This window comes from Apteryx rowi, unplaced genomic scaffold, assembly GCF_003343035.1.
Source record: "Apteryx rowi isolate R43461 unplaced genomic scaffold, aptRow1 scaffold_228, whole genome shotgun sequence".
Taxonomy (NCBI): Eukaryota; Metazoa; Chordata; class Aves; order Apterygiformes; family Apterygidae; genus Apteryx; species Apteryx rowi.
Window position 1 is genome coordinate 1,252,937 of NW_020448619.1, and position 21,306 is coordinate 1,274,242.

Below are 21,306 nucleotides of genomic sequence, written 5' to 3' on the forward strand. Positions count from 1 at the left end.
GGCCTAAACATAAATGAACACTCTCCTGATAAACCTCTCTACTGAGCAGGAAATTGAATGAACCTCACAGACTGCTCAGTCACCAGTAGTCAGATATATCAAGTTATTTAGATGGAAAAAAAATATATACATCAGGACTAAATCAAATGAAACTGCGAACACTGGTCAAATTTTTTAATGACCAAAGGAAAGACAAGCACATTAATTTATCTTTCTCCTTTCCTTGCCCCTTTGCAAGCACTAAAACTGTTTTTATTTAACTGGTAATCTCATGGCTTTCCAGGTGCAAAAATGATGTGCAAATTAAATAAAAAAACACTTACGTAAAGCCACAAAAGCTGGCAATGCACTTGGAGACAGCTCACCTAACAAAAAAAAATCACCTAGCTTTTTCAAAGCAAGTGCATGGATGAAATAAAAATGAACTGTTTAGAATTCCAGTCTATAGGGAGAAAGAAAAATCACAAATGACGTTATCCAAATTCATTTCTGTCATTCCTCCATCACTGCATTTTTATGCATCTGTTCAGTAAGATTTGATATGATGTATTATGTTTTTCTAAAATATGCTATTATCACTTTTTAAGTATTTGACAGGAAAAAACAGCTCCATGCATGAAAGAACCCCACATTTTCAGTGAAAAACACCTAACAAGTTTGTTAGAAATTACTCTGGTCATTACAGCTTTTGACTGCAGGTACTCAGGTAGCCAAGCAGAGTAAATCAGGGTGGAATCTACTAGATGATGTTACATTACCTGTAAGCTCTTTAATTACTGTACATCACAACATGATTGCTTCAAAATCTCATAGTTATGTGCAAGAATATGCACCTGGGCATTTTCTTTAGCTTCTTGTTTTCAGGTTACTCTAAGCAGCTATATTTTCTCTGTATGTGTATAATGTCTTGGGATTCCTCAAGTTTGTTGATGCAGAGAAAATAAGAGCCGCTGGCTTTTTTATTAGTCAATACTAACAAACACACAGTGGAAATAAATGACAGAAATTCTAGAACCTCCAATGGAAGCATTTACTTACCCTGTTCGCTGTTCCCTCCATTTAACAGAAGTTCATCGTTCTGTCTTTTCATTTCTGTTATATACTTAAAGGCCTGATCCAGGATCATATTCTTGCTCTTTAAAAGAAAATATATATAAAATTAGGAGAAAGATCTGTCACTGACAGACCCATTAATGATGACATTGCACCTGCTCCAAGCTTCATATATCAAATAGTCTTCATTTTAAAGATGTGCTAATCTGAACGATTCTACAAATGTTGCTTTTTAAATGAACCACAAATTTCATGAGTGACTCTAAATGCCATGAGTTTCTATGAAATAACATTTTCAATGAAGAAGTTACCATTTTCTGACACCAAAAGCTAGATACTAAGCCATGGAATCCAAACAGCAAGCATCATTGCCTGCTGAACAGCCTAATATTCTTGTCCACTAATAAATATATATGTCACAATAAACGTATACATCACATCCTGACTAGACATGGTACCTGGACAACCTGCTCTAGCTGACCCTGCCTGAGGAGGGGGATTGGACCAGATGATCTCCAGAAGCCCCTTCCAACCCCAACTGTTCTGTGATTCTGTGATCACATGAAATTTCCAGGCTACTGCTTTGTAAATGTTTTATTTGGAAAGAAGACAATGTGGAAGAGTTATCCAGACAGATGTATAAATGATTTTGAAACTAATTACTGGATAATTTAAGAAGAGGAAATATTGTAATCCTCACCATATTCCCTTTATGAAGCTAAATTTGCTAAAGTTCTTGTTTCCTCATTTCTTTCTTGTTCTACTATTCTCTAGGAACTGCTAGTGACAGACCAATCTCTGCCGTAGACTATTCTGTCTTGAAAAAGACAGCTTTGAGGCATCAGCCTCAAACCACTCATCTTGTTTCATCTTTCACAAGCACACTGTCTTGCTTGTTCCTATTGCCATTATTATTGACGTGAATTGCTTTCATCCCGTTATATGAAAGATTCTACAAAAATAAGCAAGCATGCTATTCTATTTACATCTTGGGACATTAAGTGATCATCAGAAAAGGGCAGAGAAGGGTTTAGGAGAATGACCTGAAAAACGATCTTGCTTAACACGTAAGTTTCACCACTCAAGCATCATACAGACTACATTCAACAGCATCCATAGAAAACAACCTGACAAACAGGAGCTGCACAATCTAACTGGCAACACACTGGCAAGATCCAGCCTACTTCTGTCTAGCCTGCCACCCTTTCCACAGAGGAAACTGTGAACAGCTATTTGGTCAACACAACAGCATAGTCAGCAGCTGAGATAGGAGTTATAGCTTCTGTTGTTACTAACATTCAGGCACTCTTAATGCGAACTTTGGGAGGCTGTGAACCAAACGCACAGGCAGACATCAGCAAGCTGACTAGGTCATTACAGGTAAATTAGTCTATCTTACACCTGATCCACAGTACCGCACACATGAACTGAGGAGAAAGTCAGTCATATGTCCAGCTTGCACTCTTTCATTCCTTCAGCAGTGATATAGAGCACCTTCAGATAAGCAGCTCAACATTTGTGTAACTACATTCATGTGGCTCTGCACTTCCAATAAGCAATTCTACTGCAAATAATTTTTGTAATACTGGTAACAACCAAGATTTTTGAGCATATTAATTCAGACAGTTTTGCCTTCTGCATGAGACAAGTAGCAAAACAAGTAGTTACACTTCTGTGGACAAGGACACATACAACCATTTTACAAGAAGTTTCTATGTACATCTGAATGGACACTTACCTGCTTAAGGGCTGGAGAACAGGGAATGAGTTCTCCAATTCTGTTTATTCCAGCATTTATCTTCTTCTTTCGATGTCTCTCCACTAAGCAAAAATAATATGTACTGTGTCATCTGGCTGGGCAAGTCAGCACAACAGCAGCATAATTAGTACCAATCTAAGTGCTCATAAATACACTATTTTACAAGCTATCAAAATCCTTAGCAATTTGAGGAAAAAATTTCCTCAGTTATCAAATTAATACTCAATGGAATTAACACCTGCTTAAAAAGGAAGGGTGTTCAGGACCCCTTTGTGGAAAAGGGGAGTTATTACAACTCAAAATTCAGGTTTTATAATGCTTTCCAGCTGAGGTTTATGAAACTCTTTTCAAAAGGCAAATAAAGATTATATTCATTTTACACATACAGAAAGCAAATGGACCAAGATTATGTAAAGAATGAGTTGCAGATTTGGGAATGAAATCTGGGTCTCTTAACTACTAATGCTAAGGAGCAATAGTTAAGTTGAGCTAAGGTGCTAAGTTAGCACCAAAAGAGAAAGAGTTTAGATTCTATAAATTTTCAGTCTCTACATTTTACATTCATACTGATGCAACAGCTAATACAGAATACAGTTGAAGCTCTAGATATATGGAGCATCAGTTACCTTTTTTATGTTCAATGGCTGTAATTGTTTTGCAAGGTCTAATTATGACTGGGAGTAAAGAAAATATTTAATGAACAGTATTTCCAGTGAATTACCTCTTTTGGAGAAGGTCAGAAAGTGCTTAACGTATAGTCCTCTAGTGACATGATTAACCTTTTCACAACACCTAAACATTGGCACAGAGGTTCTACACTAAACAAGTCTGGGCAAATTTGGAAAACTTTCCAGCATTTTTTTTCAGCTAGTGTTAGTCCCTAGTTCTTCCACTACAGTCAGCTTCTTTCAAATACAGTTCTGTCTTGTGTAGCTTTTTGTTGTTGTTGTTGACTGAGGTGCTTTGGTCTTCTATGCAAAGCAAAACTGCCAGATGCCTTTTTCCCAAAGAGCCTGCATAAAGTTCTGCCATGGCTCTGTGAAGATTCAAATCAACATATCATGCATTGCTATGAATATCACCTTGTATTTCATGTAGGCAGGCCTGCTTTGGGCAAACAATGCTCTACATCTACCATGTTCCTTCATGAAGAGTGCATGGATTTAACTTAAGCAGGTTTTTTTCAGTAGTCTGTCATTTCAGGTTACATTTTTCAAATTACAAACTATTTCAAATTCAAAGTATTTTTAGAATTTCAGGATAGGCTAGAGGTGTTCAGAGAGACAGGCATAAATACACAAAACACTATTCAAACACAGCAAGAAAAAGTCTCTTTTGCAAGAAACTTAAAATATAAAACAGAAAGACAAGGCCCAGTAGATGAACACTTTGGAAAGCTATCAGCAAAAGGAAAAGAGGAACTGAAAATTAGAACAAGTTTGGCAATCTTAAAAACAGATTTGATAGGATTATTTCCTAATAATTCTTGATCCTCAAGACATTGGCCACATCCTTGGCACAGCTCTACAGACATTATATTCCACAGCCTTCATACAAAAACTTCTCAGTGTTTTTTCCAGTCATTTTGTAGCACAGTTAGCACAGTTTAATGACGGAAAAACTGGATTTAAGTTCTTGGTATAAACTAGGCCAAAACCTATCAGACTCTTTCCATGTCTATTTTTCTGCTGCTACTTATCAAATGCCATTAAAGCTAGAAATAAAAAGAAAAGGCTGCACACTGCAGGAGGGAAGCAAGTCCTAAAACGTACAGACCATATTCACACAGAATTCGCTGGAAGGCAGCATCCACGTGGATGCCTAAAGGGACAGGCCAGGAATATTTCCAACCCAGGAAAATTCTAAAGCTCTTGGGTCAGATACCCATCTCTGTTTTGCTTAAGTATTTACCCCTTTATTAAAAACAAACAAACAAAAAAAAAGTGGATATTATTTGTGTGTGAATGCTTGTGCCTTTATCTTCCTTTAGAATTGAACAGAACTGAAATTGTTCACTTCTAAGTTTACCAGTAATGATAAGACAGGAGACATGGTCACACCTTCATATTTGGACATGTTACTGTAACCTTGTACTGTGGAAAATAGCAAACTAGAGCCCAGTCAGTAAGCCTTTCCATATAGATGTTCTGTGCAAGACCATAGAAGGGTGTTGAGTAGAGTTTTTTTTTCCTTTACTGTAACAAGCTCTTATGAGGGAACCTTCTCCATGCAAAATATGTTTTTAATAGTTTAAAAAAAAAAAAAATCTATGCTCATTTCCATCCCAAACAACAAAAATAATGTTCCTACCTGCATTATGCGTCTCCCGATTTTTCTTTCTGTGAAACGTAAAAGGAAAATAGTTATGTGAAACAGAAGGAAAAAACTGCATACAGAATTATTTTTTAAAATTTATTATTTTATTTACAATTAAAAAATTTTAATCCTCTATGTTCTTGCTCACAGAGCAGAATATAAGTAATAACTCATAAAGATTGGTATTAGACACTAGTATTAAACAGTTTCTAACAAAAATTCATTAATTTTCAGACTTAAATCAATTCCAGCATAATAATGCATAGCCTAATATTCCATTTGAGTATTGCTACATATTTATAGGGGCAGAGCTGGATTTTTCTTATGTTTTTGTTCAGCTATACATATTATAATATACAATGTTCAGTAAGGCCTTTGGTACTAACACAATACAAACAATTATAGAAAATACAAAAACCCCACCCAAACCCAACTCCTTTCTGAGCAGCAGGACAGTTAATCCTTTATTTGAAATGTTACTTTTACATTCCCTGGGTCACTGAAACAGGTGAAAAGATTACCATACAAATTGATTCTTCCAGATATGTTAACCATCAAACATCATACCTGCTGGTATCAAACATGCTTCCTTTGCTTGATAAATCAGAATTACCGTTCCTCTGCAATTCTTCTTTACTGCCTCTAAATTTGGTCTAGATATACATTGAGGGTATGGGAGTTGACTGTGTTTTCACATATTTATCTGGGATTTCTGGACCAATGGCAACCAGGTCAGAATCACTCTGTAATGCCTCAAATTGCTTTGCTGGAAGATGATAAATCCCATATGCCTACTCTACCTATACAAATCAAATGTACTGCACACATATAATAAGTCAAATACTCTTGGGAAGTGTAGTAAAGCAAAGCACATATTCTCTGGCAAAATAAATATTCCAGAAAAAAGATATTTCAAAAGATTTGTGTCTAAGAGCATCCTCTCAGTCTAGACAGCTAGAGGATGCCAAAGGTGGAGTAGCACCTTCTGCTCTCTATTTGCCTTGTTAAAGCACAAACCAGATGTAACAAGGAATCTGAAGTGAAAAAGGAATGCAAGATACATGTGGATGACTAGGGTGATTACTATGGGACATGTATCCTTTATGCTTTGAGCTGACATATATTCATTTCTGGTGACACAAAAAGAAATGTTCATCTAGAGTAACTCAGACAATGATTACAGGACAGTGCTGTTACTGCAGGTGGTCAGATCTGGAGACATTACTAAAAAATGATGCCTAAAGACAAACATCTTTAAGTCAAATAAATGTCAACTGAAGCTTGCACATTTGTTATACAAATGTTCAAAAAGCGATGAATCTTCTGTTTATTGTAAACTTGTGTCAACAGAATTAGAACACGTGTAAATAATTGTTTAAGAATGGTTCCTTACTTTACAGTAAACTGCAGTTCTCCCACTCATATTCAAGACATGTATGTATCTGTCAGTTTTAAATGATCATATATTCTACATATACAGAAGAACATAAGGGCTGAAGAGATCCTGCTGCTCTTTGACTCTGTTACCAATATAGAATCAAAAAAACTCCATTAGTGCAGAAAGAAAGAATTGCAAAATCCATGATGGCTTTGAAAACAACAATTTCTGTAGGGCAGACAAATGTTCTTGCTGCACTTTTCTTGTCATAAATCATATCCTACATGGTCAGCTAGCATCAAATGGATGTTGACATTTTTTTATTTCAGTAGAGAGTGAAGGACTGCCCTACCAAATCAGGTATTAGATCAACAGGATACTACAAAGGAAAAAAAAAAAAGGGGGGGGGTGTGCATGTGGAAGTATGTAATGAGCTCCAAGTCACTTTGTTACAAATGTTGGCTGTAGGATTGCTATTCAACCTCAAAATGTATTTTGAGTTCCAGCAGTGATTTGAGAAGTGAGATCTAAATTCCACTGTGATTTGAGAAAAAGATCTAAATTATTCCACTTAAATTAGTTTGTTTGGCTTTTCCTTTTCCCTTTTTTTTTTAAAAAACACAAAACTTGATATCTACATGGAGTTTCTTTAATAATAGAGGCTGCACTCTAACCTAGGCGGAGATACAGTCTCACAGAGATCTAAGTAGTCTGTGTAATAATCAAAGAATTGCATTTGCTATGTTGCCAAGGTAGACATGTCTTAGACTGACAAATAATTCAGCATGGAGAGGGGAAGAGAGAGAGGTAGCTTTGCAGCCACAATTCCCAAACTTTTAAATCAACCCTGGTCAGTTCTCAGAATTTCTTTTTCATAGCCCTTCTTGTCAAACATTTAACTAGAAACTTTATTAATGCAATATATCACAGGCTGCAGAACTACAAAATAGGCTGGTCAACACATTTCAGTCCTTCTGCCGCAGAAGCTCACCGGTGTTGTTTCTTAGTGGGTGTCTCATTCTCCGTCATCTCTGGCATGGTTTCAGAGAAGAGAGCCTGAAGAAAGTTGAGAAAGGAATTAACAACTTCTGCACTCTTCTCAATTTTTAGCACATGGCATTTGTTGCATTATTTGGCCTTTGACTACAAGGACAGGGCCATACTGCAATGTACCTAGAAGTCCATCACCCTGATATAGGACGACTGGTCATGTGAGCATTAAAAAATGGAAGTACATTACCTACAGGGGTGCTATATGAATCCCTGCTGTGTATGATGAACTGGTTTCCATCACCTCAGTTACCTTAAATAAAAAACAAATATAACCCCAACTACTTTAAAAAAAACAAGAAGGAAAATGAGATCATACGATTATTTTTTGAATGTGAAAAGGTACAGCTGAGCACTTTGTCCTTTTTCATCAGCACTTCCTAGCTGAATATGTATTCAGTTCCCAGTTTTAAATAAAGTGTGAATACTAAGCAGAATACAAGTTCAATGAAAACAACTTATTAAACACAAATTTATAGCGCTATTAATGTAGCAAATTATAAGATTTGCTTGTTATTGAATTGATGTACAGCTTAAAATGGCTAAAGATGACACCCTATATTCTCAGACAGATAAAATGCAGTCAAAAACAAAGTTACAAAATAAAGTCATATGCAAGGGCCTAGTAATTTGCAACTAACTTTTCCTCAGCTTGAACACATAGGCAGTCTGTATTTAGACAAAAAGATTATGAAATAAGGAATTAGAAGATGAGATTAAGTCAACGATGGCTGAATATGCATCTACTAAAGGAATGAGTTTTACAGACCAAGTAACATGAAGTATACTGTAGGTGACAAAAGGAAAAAAAAGATCTACTTTTTGGTATGGCTGAGGTTTGCATTTAGTTTCATGCTTCTGCTCATTCTCTTACCCACCAACCTGCTATTGCAACTCTTCACACGGACCCTCAGACTTCTTGTGGCTTCATCTCTCCCTGGCTCCTCCTGGAGAGCTCATCAGCTTCTATTAGCAGCCTTCTTATCTTTAGTGGGTTTTTTTGATTGTTTTTTGTTTTACTGTAAGGAAGTGGGGGCGGATTTTAATACAACTTTCAACATCAAGCAATTCTTAATGTAAACTGAGCCTAACAATACTGACATTGATATTAAAAATGAGAAAAAATAGTTTCCCTACGAACCAGAAAGCCAGCCATCTAAAGAGCTCCCAATGCATTGAAGCATGCACTTCACAAAGGGGTGTGTATGCGTGCGTGTGTGTGTAAAGCGACCAGAAACCTTTGTTACTGTGCCAGAACAGAACCAAGACGTTTCTCTCCAGCCTTTACAATCTAAAAGATTAATTGAATGTAGCATTCTCACTCAGTAAAGATTAACTGGAAAAAAACATTTGAGCGCTGATGCTGTTTACAGCTCTATCCCTTATTTAAGCACTGTATCTATTCCTACAGATACAGAGGCAATGCTGGCAACCTAGGAAGTAAAACAAACAGGCAATATCCTGTGAAAAGATTCAGCTTGGGGAACTCAAAGTACATGACATTTTCAGGAACATAATTCAACTACGCCATCTGACACAACAGTATTCAGGCCATCGCGAACTTGCACAGAATCATCTCCAAGCCAAGTTACTACACTACACTACTCCACTAAGCACTATATACAGCCTATCTGAAACACAACCACCAAAAATTTCCCTAGTTCAATGTGAGCACATCACTCCATAAATTATGAAAATATTGATGGGCTTAATCTCCTATTGTGGGAGAAAGTAGCAGTGCAACTTCAGCACTGTAATTCACTCTCTTATAAATTACATTGAGATATTCCATCTTAAAACCAAACCTCTCCTTTAAGTAGCATCCATTTAGCTTAGTTTACTAATAATTTTATTTTTGTTTACATGGAGTAAGACTAGTGCAGTTGGTACCTCAGGTCCTTCAAGTTACTGAAGATTCAGAACTCTGAAAGACAGAAAAGCCAGTTTCACACAAAGACATCTCTAACTTCTATCTCCTGTGCATGGATGACGATGGTCAGTAGTACTTCTTTACATAGATTCTAGCTGTTCTCATGTGAGGTGTGGCAGTACTGAATGATGAAGAGATTAGCTGGAACAGTTTAGGAAATTTGTAATTCTGATTATAAAAAACACAAGTCTGGTTAGAATAAATGGATTAGACTCCAGGCATCTTTTACAGTGCTGGCAATTGAAGAGAAGCGCACATATATCTTGAGAGACTAAGGTTCGCACGCCTTATTTCAGAGTTTATTTAGGTTGTGCCACAAGCAGCAGAGCAGAATCCATTGCTATTAAGGCTATCAGCAAAGAGGCAGGAAAGCAGAGTAGCCAACAGGTAATGCTACTCTCTTGTATATCCATCATTAAGACAGTACCTTGTCTATCAGGTAAACAAGCTATTCAAAGGTGCCATTCAAAGGGGTCATTTAATTTAGAATATACGGTACTGTTTCTATGTATTGGGGTAAGGAAATAAGCAAAAAACCCCAACCCCCTCAAAGCAGACACACACGTCCTAACTCCATGTGCATCTTCCTACCCACAGCCTGGATCACATTCACATTTGTATCTTCTCTGTGCCCCAAGTCAGCATAGCCACTTCTCTCTGCACACAAGGGCTCTTCATACTCCTATATGCCAGCTCCCTCTTCTGACCAGAGCCTGGGCTCCCTCAGCTCAACTCTTATTCCCACTATCTCTACTTCCCCAAGCCAAGATCTACACATTTCTCCCATTGCCTTACTTCTTCTGGAGAAAATGCCTCAAACACTACAGCAATATAACACTGGGAAGACAGGCAGGGCCTCGGTGGGAGTTTGTGCTGAACCTTATTAACAAAACTTGTAACTGTTTCTTTGATCCTGAGAAAAATGGAAAGATCTTATAATAGGTGTCAAAGACTCATTATGTCCCCATGTCTTTTTTCCTCCTTTGCTCTTAAAAAACACTGAAGTCAGCAAGGCTCTCCCCAGGCATGCCATTCCCTGCACAAGCAAAGCCAAGCAGATGCTACCACACTGAGTCTATAATCAAGCGTAAGCAACTTTAAGTTTACACTTGCTATGCTTCAGTTCTGCTAGAGCCTACAGCCCATTTCATATCGAAAGAAACAGGGTGTAGGTACTGTGGAACGACTTTAAGTGGGAAGATTAACAAAATTCACACAATTCAACCAATGTGTCACCCAAAGTTGCAAATTATTTTTGCAGGAGGGAAGAGAAAAGCAAGGCTGTACACATTACCTAATAAGTTTATTTCAAGGTCTGATTTTCTCCTTGAAAAGAGGAGGTTAAGTTTATTAAGTATGACACCATATACAACTCTAGAGTTTCTATTTCTAGATTGTACTCTGAGAAAGATGGTGAACTTCAGGTTTTTTCCTGTTCTTATTTGGTAAGGACAAAAAAAACCCTTTGCATTTTACTTGATAAACCTCAAAACAGTTAGAGCTGGCAACACTAGGGAGGGAGTATGTAAAAAGTTGCTGAAAATATGGGCTCTGGAAAATAAAAAAAATGCTGCCTAGGTAGAGGCTTTTGCAGGTGGATAAGTAATGTTTATGCTATCTTCATTTCTTCCTAGCAGCTGCTGCGTCACCAGAGCTTTGACGAGGGATTTTTCTCTCCTTATTCCATCTCAATTAATATTTCTTCAAGGAGAGAGTCATTTACTAATTCACTAAAGCAGAAGACATGTACTTGTTTCATAAACTCAGGCATAATACATTTTAACTTCACTCATGAAATACGGTCACTTGACTCAGCTGAATGCCTTCTGCAAAGGTAATGAAACAAATTCCAAATTCTTTAGCCATATCAAGGTGAGACAATTCAACATTTATATTTATTTAGTACCAGGCTTCACCCAAGCTTTACATTGTTTATAGCTCTTACAGTGTTAACTCAAAATACTGGTTCTTATTTAAAGGAAGTGTCTTCCACAGAAATGAAAAGCTACTTTGTCTTTCAAAGATTTAACTTTAATGTAATTTAATCTCTTCTTTAGTTCTGAAAAAATAGGGTGGAAAACTTGAAAACAAATTGTTTTGAAGTCTCTTGTCATCTACCCCCCATCTTTGCAGGTCTTACTTGGCAACTAATTTTATGAGATCTGTTCTTCAAAAGATAGGCCAGAAGATCCAGCGCTTTAGCTTTTTAAGAAGATTTTATTTTAGATTATTTTATTTGACTTTAACTTTTCACTCAGTAATATAGGAAGTAAATGGATAAGCACTTTGCAGCACATTTTTTCAGCAGCTCTCTTTAGGAAGTGTTTCCAAACTTAATATTCATTTTTAATGAAAATAATTCTTCCCATCTATTTTCTTCAACTGACTGTCTCTACAAAAAAATCTTCCTCAAATTAGAAAAACTGCTCCATTCTTCTATATGAGGTAGAAAGAATTTCTTTTTAATATGCAGCTACTCGTAGTCTGTAAGACTACCAGGGGTCCAGATCTGTCTTTTTCCTCTTAAAACACTTCAGCAAGTATAAGCTGTTATAGTTCCATTGCTGCAGTCTTACAGTTCTTACTAGCTTTATACACCTTACGTAGATAGTCACAAGTTATAACTAAGATCAATTCCAAGGCATAAATAACTATTTAAATACTATTTTTTTCTGCAATATAATGTCCTCTTCACTCATTTGAGTGACTGTTGGAGCTCTTTCTCAATCTTCCTTGCACGTTTTAAAACAAAACTAGCTTCAACTGGGGACTTAAAGCTTTTAATCACAGGCAAGGTGCCCTTGAGATAAAAACACTATCTATTGCCTTTTCTTTATTCCCCCTAGAAACACGTCTATTCTAATTTTGTGTTCACCTAATAAAATAATCATAGGAAACTAAACTAGAAACCATTACCTCTGTGATTGTTACCTATATATACACCAACTTAATGCCTATACAAGTTACCTGTTAAGACCACTGTGTAGGAAATGGAAAGGGATTTCTTTTTCTGGTAAGAGTAGAAATATCTTTGATACCTTTTAGCCTGTTTTTTGAAGAAAACAAGATTTTCTCGTTATTGCACATTATTGCACATCATGTCTATTCACCTGCCCACCCACAATAACAACTGTGCCCACTGACCAACCTAAATCAACATCTCAAAAATATTAAGTTCCCAGAAGTTTACAAAAGATCGAGGCTAGGCAGAGAAGAAAGGGTGAGGTCAGCTCTGACCCTGAAGGCAGGCAAATGGATACCGCTTTAGGCTGTGACCCACTAACTCAGCTGCACATACGGGCTTCAGACTCATCACAACATACATCATCTTTCGCTTAAGAAATATGAGGAATTAAAGAACAGGAGAGAGTTAGCTTAACTTTGCACAGAATGTACATTCCCAGTCCAAACCTGCTGATTGTTTCCCAGGGCAACTAAACTGTTTCTTGAGCTTCGGCAAAAGTTTAGAAAAAGCAAACCAATGCTTATAAGCTAAAGCTCATTATAAAATCCACTTAAATTTTTTCTGGTGTCTGCAAATAAAGACAGATGGAAAAAAACTTCCCTGCTTTCAGATTTTTTTCTTTACTACTTTTGTTTATGCTATCTAAACTCAAACACATTGGCATTTTTCCTCCCTGTTGATTTAAAGGAATTAAGTTTCAGTAAGTCTATTATACAACATCATGCAAGAGAACTAGAAAGGAAGTTTTCTATCCTTTTTTATAACAACATTGCAGGAAGAAACAGGTTTATCATTCAAGTGATAGTCCCTCATATCTATATAAAGTTTTGTTTTTATTTATATTTTTAGTAATATTAAAGTCATAACAGTTTTAGGAGAGAGCAGCTGTAGGCTCATTCCTCTGAAAAATCCTGACTACATCTGCTTAAGAAACTTCTGAAAAAGAAACGCCCTATTAAACTCCTAAAGATCCACTTATCATGCTTATTCTTCTTGCTCTATGATTCCTGCCCCTTTAGTTTTCCTAGGTTAGTATGACCTCTTTCACTTTTAAATCTTAGGGGGGGGCAGAGAAAGAAAGAGATGTCATTTCTGTTGAATCAAGTCTCTTAGTTGATGATGATGTCCTGAAAACTATTTAAGGACAGGTATTTCTGGATATTTCACATCCAGATGTGAGCTGCTGCCACCCTCAAACATTGTGTGGATAATCTTGGTACTACAAATAGACTGAAGTGGCATACAACGTAATAAAAGGAAGAGGCCTACCTGAAACTTCAGCTATCTCCTGCGGGCTGGATGAATTGTTATATGGAAGCAGGCATTTCACAGAATCACAGAACGGTTCAGGTTGGAAGGGACCTCTGGAGATCATCTAGTCCAACCCCCCTGCCCATGCAGGGTCATCTACAGCACGTTGCCCATGCACCTGTCTAGGTGGCTTTTGAATATCTCCAAAGATGAAGACTCCACAGCCTCTCCGGGAAACCTGTTTCAGTGCTCTGTCACCCTCACAGTGAAAATCTTTCTCCTTATGTTCAGATGGACCTTCCTGCGTTTCAGTTTGTGCCCACTGTCTTGTCCTGTCGCTTGGCACCACTGAAAAGAGTCTGGCCCCATCCTCTTGACACCCTCCCTTCAGATATTATACACATTGATAAGATCCCCCCCTCAGTCTTCTTTTCTCCAGGCTGAACAGGCCCAGCTCTCTCAGCCTTTTACCATGAGACATGCTCCAGTCCTTTAATCATCTTTGTGGCCCTTCGCTGGACTCTCTCCAGTAGCTCCATGTATCTCTCGTACTAGGGAGCCCAGAACTGGACACACTATTCCAGATGTGGCCTCACCAGGGCTGAGCCTTGACCTGCTGGCAATGCTCTTCCTAATGCACCCAGGATACCATTGGCCTTCTTGGCCACAAGGGCACATTGCTGCCTCATGCTTAACTTGGTGTCCACCAGCACTCCCAGGTCCTTCTCCGCAGAGCTGCTTTCCAGCAGGTCAGCCCCCAATCTGTACTGGTGCATGGGGTTATTTCTCCCTAGGTGCAGGACCCTGCACTTGCCTCTGTTGAACTTCATGAGGTTCCTCTCCACCCACCTCTCCAGCCTGTCCAGGTCTCTCTGAATGGCAGCACAGCCTTCTGGGGTATCAGCCACTCCTCCCAGTTTTGTATCACCAGCAAAGTTGCTGAGGGTGCACTCTGTCCCTTCATCCAGGTCACTGACGAATAAGTTGAACAGTATTGGACCCAGTGTTGACTCCTGGGGTAAACCACTAGTTACTAGCCTCCAACTAGACTTTGTGCCACTGATCACAACCCTCTGAGCTCTGCTGTTCAGTCAGTTTTCAATCCACCTCCCTGTCTGCTCATCTAGCCTGTACTTCATCAGCTTGCCTATGAGGATATTACGAGATAGTGTCAAAAAGGGTTTGATTAGCTTATAAACTAGTATTTCAGTTTTAATGTATAATAGCTTCTATTCTTCATTTGAAAGTAAAGATCTGTAATTATATAGTTAGTATGCAAGCTAGAATTACAAAGACCAGAGCTATCGCCCTGAGGAACATTTTCACCTATTTCAGATCAAAATAAGACGACTGGCACTGTTTTCTTTGGGAAATCAGAAAGCAAGGACCAGGGAAATCCTCGTGATCCCAATGTTCTTTACGTACTTCATAAAGATTCAAAGTTACTACATACCAGTTTCATCAAGAAATTGGAAAAGTACAAGGAATGTCTCTAATTTGCAAAACAGTGCTTATCTCCTTGGTTTTCAAGACCCGGCGACTCATAGTACACTTCCAAATAGAAAACTATTTTCAAATTGAAGATAGATATCTAATAATGCTATTCTTGACAAAGGAAAAAAACTCTGCTTTGATGGGAAATGCTAAGTAGATACAGCAATGGAGCGCAGACAACTTCCTTGTATAACAGGTCATCATTTTCTGTGTGGGTTAGGTTATCTGTATTAGTTTATAGATTGCCTATATTGTGGTTGAGACTGAGTGCATTCCCACTTCAGTGCAATAGTATCAAATGGTGAGCCAAACCCTTCTGGCAGCATGTTGCCTAAAGAACAAAGAATTCCCTTTTGCTGAAAAAGCCATAGCATATACATCTTCATGGTCTCTGATTAAGGGAGCCAATATGATTATCTATAACAACTGAGGAAGCCTTTCATATGAAAGCTGTATTTGAAACACCCAAGACTGATTGGACGAATGTTCAAGTTACAGCTTCAGTAACAGCTAGTCTAATTCTGTTTTCTGATGTGACCTCATCTTCAAATGAAATCTCTATTTAAATATCGGTACTTTGTCACAGGGCCTGATAATCAATTGAAACTCAAAATAATATTTATATGGCCAAAATACTATTCTTTGTTCCATTTTCTTGGCTTTAATGTGAGTTCTCTTTTGCTGTACAACTACAAATGATCTTCATGTAGTCCGTGTACAAAACTGCATAAGGTCTTGAGATATTAAGTGATACTCAGATATCCATGTCTGTTGCATAACTATCTGGCAAAACAAGTTGCAGCTCTCTTGAAGACCCTAACAGGCAGTGCAAAATATCCTAGAACTGAAATGTGCAGGGCATCCAGAAAGTTCATACATTTTTTTTTTTAATTCATCTTTTCAGGGGAATGCTTCACTAAGCAAAAAGGATTACACACTAAAGTTCTTGAATATTTTACAGGCACGGGGTTTGAGAAATTTGACACAAACTAAAAACTTATAATGGTATCATGATACAGGAAGCAGTACTGTATGATCCTTCACTGTAAAGCTCCTTTATAATGTCCAGAAGAGGATCCATGCTGAGATTTGGTTGCAACCTTTGGCCTTTCAGAGTGATGAATTTCCCTATGAATCTTAATGGGGCTAAAGGCACCAATAATCACAAGGGGGAACACGGCCAAGGTAGAAGATATTATAAAACAGTATTTCAGTTTCAATGTAAAACTTACTCCCCAACTCTGCTCTTAGACACATGATTTCTAAGTACCGTGTTCTTAAAAGAATTACTTAATGGAACTTCTCTTCAGCTTTCAGAATTGACATGGTGCAATACAGCAACTGTACAAAAGTGCTTCCAAAGCACCTGTTCAGGCAGCATACTGCCACATTCTTGGAAGAAGGACAGCAGATTATTCCAGAGACAGTGCTTTCACTATTACAGCCATAATGAACTTAAAAAATAAAAATAAAAAAAATCTTTGCAATCTTTTCCTTCCAGGCAAGAAAGGATTTGAGGCTCCTAGGAAAAGGATTTTGCAAAAGGAGGAGGGCTAATTCTCTTTCACAGTCTCAATGTTTTTTCTGCCCTCTGCTCTTCAAAGTTTCTTCTAGCTAGAGCAGGTCCAGTGGGCAAGTCCTTCAGTTCCGGGAGTAAAGGACTCACCTTGTTATCTGAATGTTTGACAGATGGGTTCAAATATTATTGGCAGGGATGAAGCTGCAGACTATTTCAGTTAGATTTAACAGAGAGGTTCAAATTAAAGACATCTGAGGATAGGTGACCAGGTAAAGCAGACACTTTTTTAACCACATTTCAAGGAAGAAATGTAAAAGCAAATCAGTAGATGTTACACATCAGGAAATGGAACCACTCGATGCAGATCCATAGGAAACCTGGATTCATTAGTTCCACTGCGTTTGGAACTAGTTTTTTAGCTTGGGAGAACTGACATACAGAAATACTTATTTACTTCTTGATAGTTCATGTACACATCAGGAAAAGAAAATAATACTGCTGCAGAAATTTAGCACTGACAAAGGGGCAGAAACCAAAAATAGATTCCCAAGTTATTGCTTCGCAGAGGTTTGAAAGGAATGGGTGAAGGGAAGGGACAGGAGCAACAGACAGATTGATACCATGACTCTTCAGGTTTTATTTCATTAGGAAAACATTCTATAAAATTAAAATGCCTTACCTCCACCTTTTTTTCTTTTTTTAAATAATTGTCAGAAGTCATCTCCCTATTGCCACATGAAACCAACTTGGCAAGACTATCTTAAAGTGAAATGAAAAGTGAGACATCTCCATTGTGTTCATCAGCAAAGGATAGCTCAAACACATTAACTTTTTCCAAGCTAAGAAACACAGGGTCTTCCCGTCTCTGCCCAAAATAAAACAAAAACAAAAAACCCAAGCCCCATAAACTAGGTGGGTAAGATGGACTATAAACCCTCTCAAGGCAATTTACAGGTGGCATTCTCTCTAACTTTGCCAACTTTCGCTTTACATAAAGGTAGTACTTAATCTGAATCATCAGATGTTGAGACTGAGCATCACTTTTGGTCACAAACTTAACATGTCCCCCACAATAAAAGCCACCACAACCCATCCCTCTGCACTTTCATTTAAATGAAGGAAAGAACTATTGAAAGCTTCCAATTCCCAACACTGACACAAGACAAATACCCTATAGCTATCTCCAACAGAAGAAATTTTGAACTTGAGCCATGGAGAACAAAATAGAGGAAAGGGTGTACATATGTTATGTGCACCATTGGTTAGAGGCTCAAAGGCAGAGCTGCAGCCTCTAACTAATATTGCTAAGCAAGAAAACTAAAACTTGAAAGTATAGAGCACATGCATGCTAACTGAATACAGGCAAATACCATGCCAAATAGAAATTCACAGCATTTGTATCCAAACTTTAAAAAAATCCAACTGCTTTGATTTTAATTACAGAGAGTGACGACAGACCAATGATCATACTGGCAAGTAGTAACTACAGCTTTATAAATACTGACATTTTCAGTTTTACACACTTCTGAGAATTTCTTAGATTCGGAAGTAGGTTAAGGTATTGTGTCATGAAGCAAGCTATACAAAGTTCTTAAAGACAACCATTAGTTGAAACCTGGTGTATCAGAAAATAAACCATTTTTGCTTCTATTAATTGTTTTATCAGAATCTGGATCCTAACAGAGTCAATGAGTTACACTGCAATGTTACTAAGATAAATTAGATAGCTAGTTTAGCATAACTTCTAAAATTGGGCATGGAAAACCTGCTTTCCCTACTCCTTCCCCTTGTTGATGCTCACTGAAAGCTTACAAACAGTTTACAGAATTCACAGAAATGTAAAACTTGAAGGGAATTCAAGAGGTTATCTAGCCCATCTTCCTGTTTTGAAAACAGGCTCTATCATACCCTCATATATTCTTAGACAAAGGCATTAAGCTGTTCTTTCAAAAAGGAACAAAAAGACCAATAAAGAAGATACTACTGTCTACTTAGTAGCTTGCGTTCACATCTTTACTCTGAGAAAAATACTTCCCAGCATTTAAGTCTTTCCAAATTGTCCTTACAGCAATGACAGGAACTCTGTAAGATGGTTTCCCTTCCCAACAGTCCTACCTACTCCAAAATAATGCTGAAAGATATAGCCTTTGCCACTCACTCCCTCTCTCTACTGCCCCTGCGCTGGCACAAGCGCACATACAGGAAGCAGATGAGCATAAAACCCCAGCTTAAAATCAACTCTGCAAAAAGATCACAAAGAAAAGCAACCCTTTCCCTTCCCCTGAACAAGTACACTGAAATGCTTGTGTTGGTACAAGACTGCTAGTGCTGGCTTAGTGTTTATGAAACTACGTCCCAAGAAGATGCCAAAACTAGTTAAACTTCTCCAATTATACAGGAAGTCTCGGAATTTAAACAAGGTTTTGACATGAACGTCTAGAGCAAGACTTACCTAGAAGAATCAACTATTTAAACAGTGTCTCTGAGGTATTATGGTTCCTTCCACAGTGAAAAACTGAAATGATATTCCTTATTTGTTGCTGATTTGGAGTTGCTCAATGTTGGGCTAGAATCATTTCATTATTGTAGTAAGCATCTAAGAAGTATTGCAGTAAAATGCAATTTTACTGAGGAAAATGCAATTTCCAACCAATATAAGACTACTTATGTTCAGTTCCTAGCTAAGAACTTCACTAATGCAAAGAAGCAAACCAGGATCCAACTTCACCAAAGGTTGAAGGCTTGAATTAAGTGTCTCGTAAACCAGCCACCTATTACAGATTACAGATGCAGGCAGACACCCCACATGGCCCACATTCTTTTCACTTTATTCTTCACATATTGGAAGAAACAAAACTTACTACAGGTAAGCTTTCCTCTTCCCATAATGTCACATTGACTCTTAACATGGTGTCCCGACACCTAACGAACAGGTTTTCAATAATCTTCTCATGCCATGGCCCACCACACCAGTGACTTCAGAAAACAAGATATAAGAAATCTGCATTTAGATCTAAAGGTTAATAGATCCACATTCTGATCATTCCTGCCTCACTAGAGGCTGGCCACAAAGAACCCAGTTTGATAGCAGAGTATCAGCATGATTGAGATGTACTTTCAGATGGAATTGATCTCATTTTATGGTCTTCATCTTGGTCAGCTAATTTGACAGAAGTTCAGGTAATTGGGTAGGGAAGGCACTTGTTTACAGGAAGCACTAAATATTTTTAACAGTCTGCTACTTTCTTCTTACATGAATCACAATGGCATGTGGCTTGGCTGCTGTAGAAGATTGCTATCATACGTCATGGTAGCAAAAGTAACTCATTCATCTTAAAAAGATTAATCCCATAGCTCTTCATACAGGAAACAAACCTGGTTAGTTTACACACAATTTGTCAGCCCTGTGCACACACCAGAATCACTTTCATGTTCACTCAGAACATGACAGCTGTGCTACACTTACAAAGTCATAACAGAGTACATTTTGTACATATGAAATGCACATATAAAAGCTGACATTTTATTTTAATCAGCAAGTTAAGGCTAGCATTATGCAAGTTTGGCACTGTGCACCATTTCTTAATTAGGGGCTTGCAGTCTTTAATTGTTTTACTGCAGTCTGAAACAAAGGAAATCATACTGCTCAATCCCTCAATCTGAAATGTTTTCACTTGACTTTCCAGAACACTCACACCCCTCACATTATGATTGATATCTTTTAGACTAGGAAAATGTGTTCCTGAGGGACTTAACTCAAATAAAGGAGCCACAAACATGACAGAGATGAAGAACACTAGCAAAGTAAGTAAGTTATAAGGTGACTGGAAATACTAAATGTGAACAGTCCTTAAAGCTGGAGACAGGTATAATGGCTGTTTGGAAGACTGAGAATTACAACTAGACCCATTATGAAATTATTAGAAACAAAAGTTGTCAGATGCTATACACACACTCTACCTATCCATCTTCATTCAAACATCTGGTTTATACATACAGCTAGGCACACACCTCCACTAGTATTTTGATATTCAGGGATAGTGATCAACATTATTTGCTGTTTAACTGAAAATTGTCTCAGCTGAAACATTTTGCTGTGGCACTTATTCACTGTCCTTGAATATGGCTTTTTTTTTTTTTTTTTTTTTTTTTTTTTACAAGTTTAATGATATTTTACAAATTTTACATGCAAACAGCCACGGTTCATTGAGAATACTTTCATATCAAATGCTTTGCTACTTAGGCCTCCGCCCAGTCATGTGTCATTTACTAAGTCATTTTTACAAGTATCTTGGATCCAAACATTTATAATAAAACTAAACAATCAAACAAATCTTGTCAAATTCAGCATGTCCTCACATTCAACCCTCATATGTGTTTATTTCTTCCTTCTACACTATATAGTATCCAAATTCAGCCCACATATTATATTAATTCACATCTAAGCCGAATATGATTGGTTACAATGTCACACACCCTAAGCCAGCCCCCTTTGCAAATTAAAAGCACACTTGAATGCAACAATATTTTGAATGATTTTGTTGCTTAATTTGTTATACTTCAATACCTGGAAGCCCGAGGTGATCTTATG

The 21,306-nt window shown here is 37.6% G+C and overlaps 1 protein-coding gene across 8 annotated transcripts in view; it reads right to left on the reverse strand.

Moving 5' to 3' along the window:
• Positions 1-21,306, reverse strand: part of USF3 (upstream transcription factor family member 3) — a 31,716-nt gene that overhangs the window by 7,966 nt on the left and 2,444 nt on the right. For 2 of the 8 annotated variants that reach the window (XM_026065451.1, XM_026065457.1), the window contains exons 2-6: positions 8,439-8,575; positions 7,498-7,562; positions 5,123-5,151; positions 2,792-2,874; positions 1,039-1,135 (exon numbers count right to left, since the gene is read on the reverse strand). In XM_026065451.1, the coding sequence (XP_025921236.1) occupies positions 1,039-1,135; positions 2,792-2,874; positions 5,123-5,151; positions 7,498-7,544 (256 nt within the window). In that variant the 5' untranslated portion in view covers positions 7,545-7,562; positions 8,439-8,575. Of the gene's footprint in view, positions 1-1,038; positions 1,136-2,791; positions 2,875-5,122; positions 5,152-7,497; positions 7,563-7,746; positions 7,810-8,430; positions 8,576-9,446; positions 9,465-12,453; positions 13,587-21,306 lie in introns of those variants that run through there. The other 6 variants (XM_026065452.1, XM_026065455.1, XM_026065453.1 and 3 more) reach the window with 6 other exon arrangements.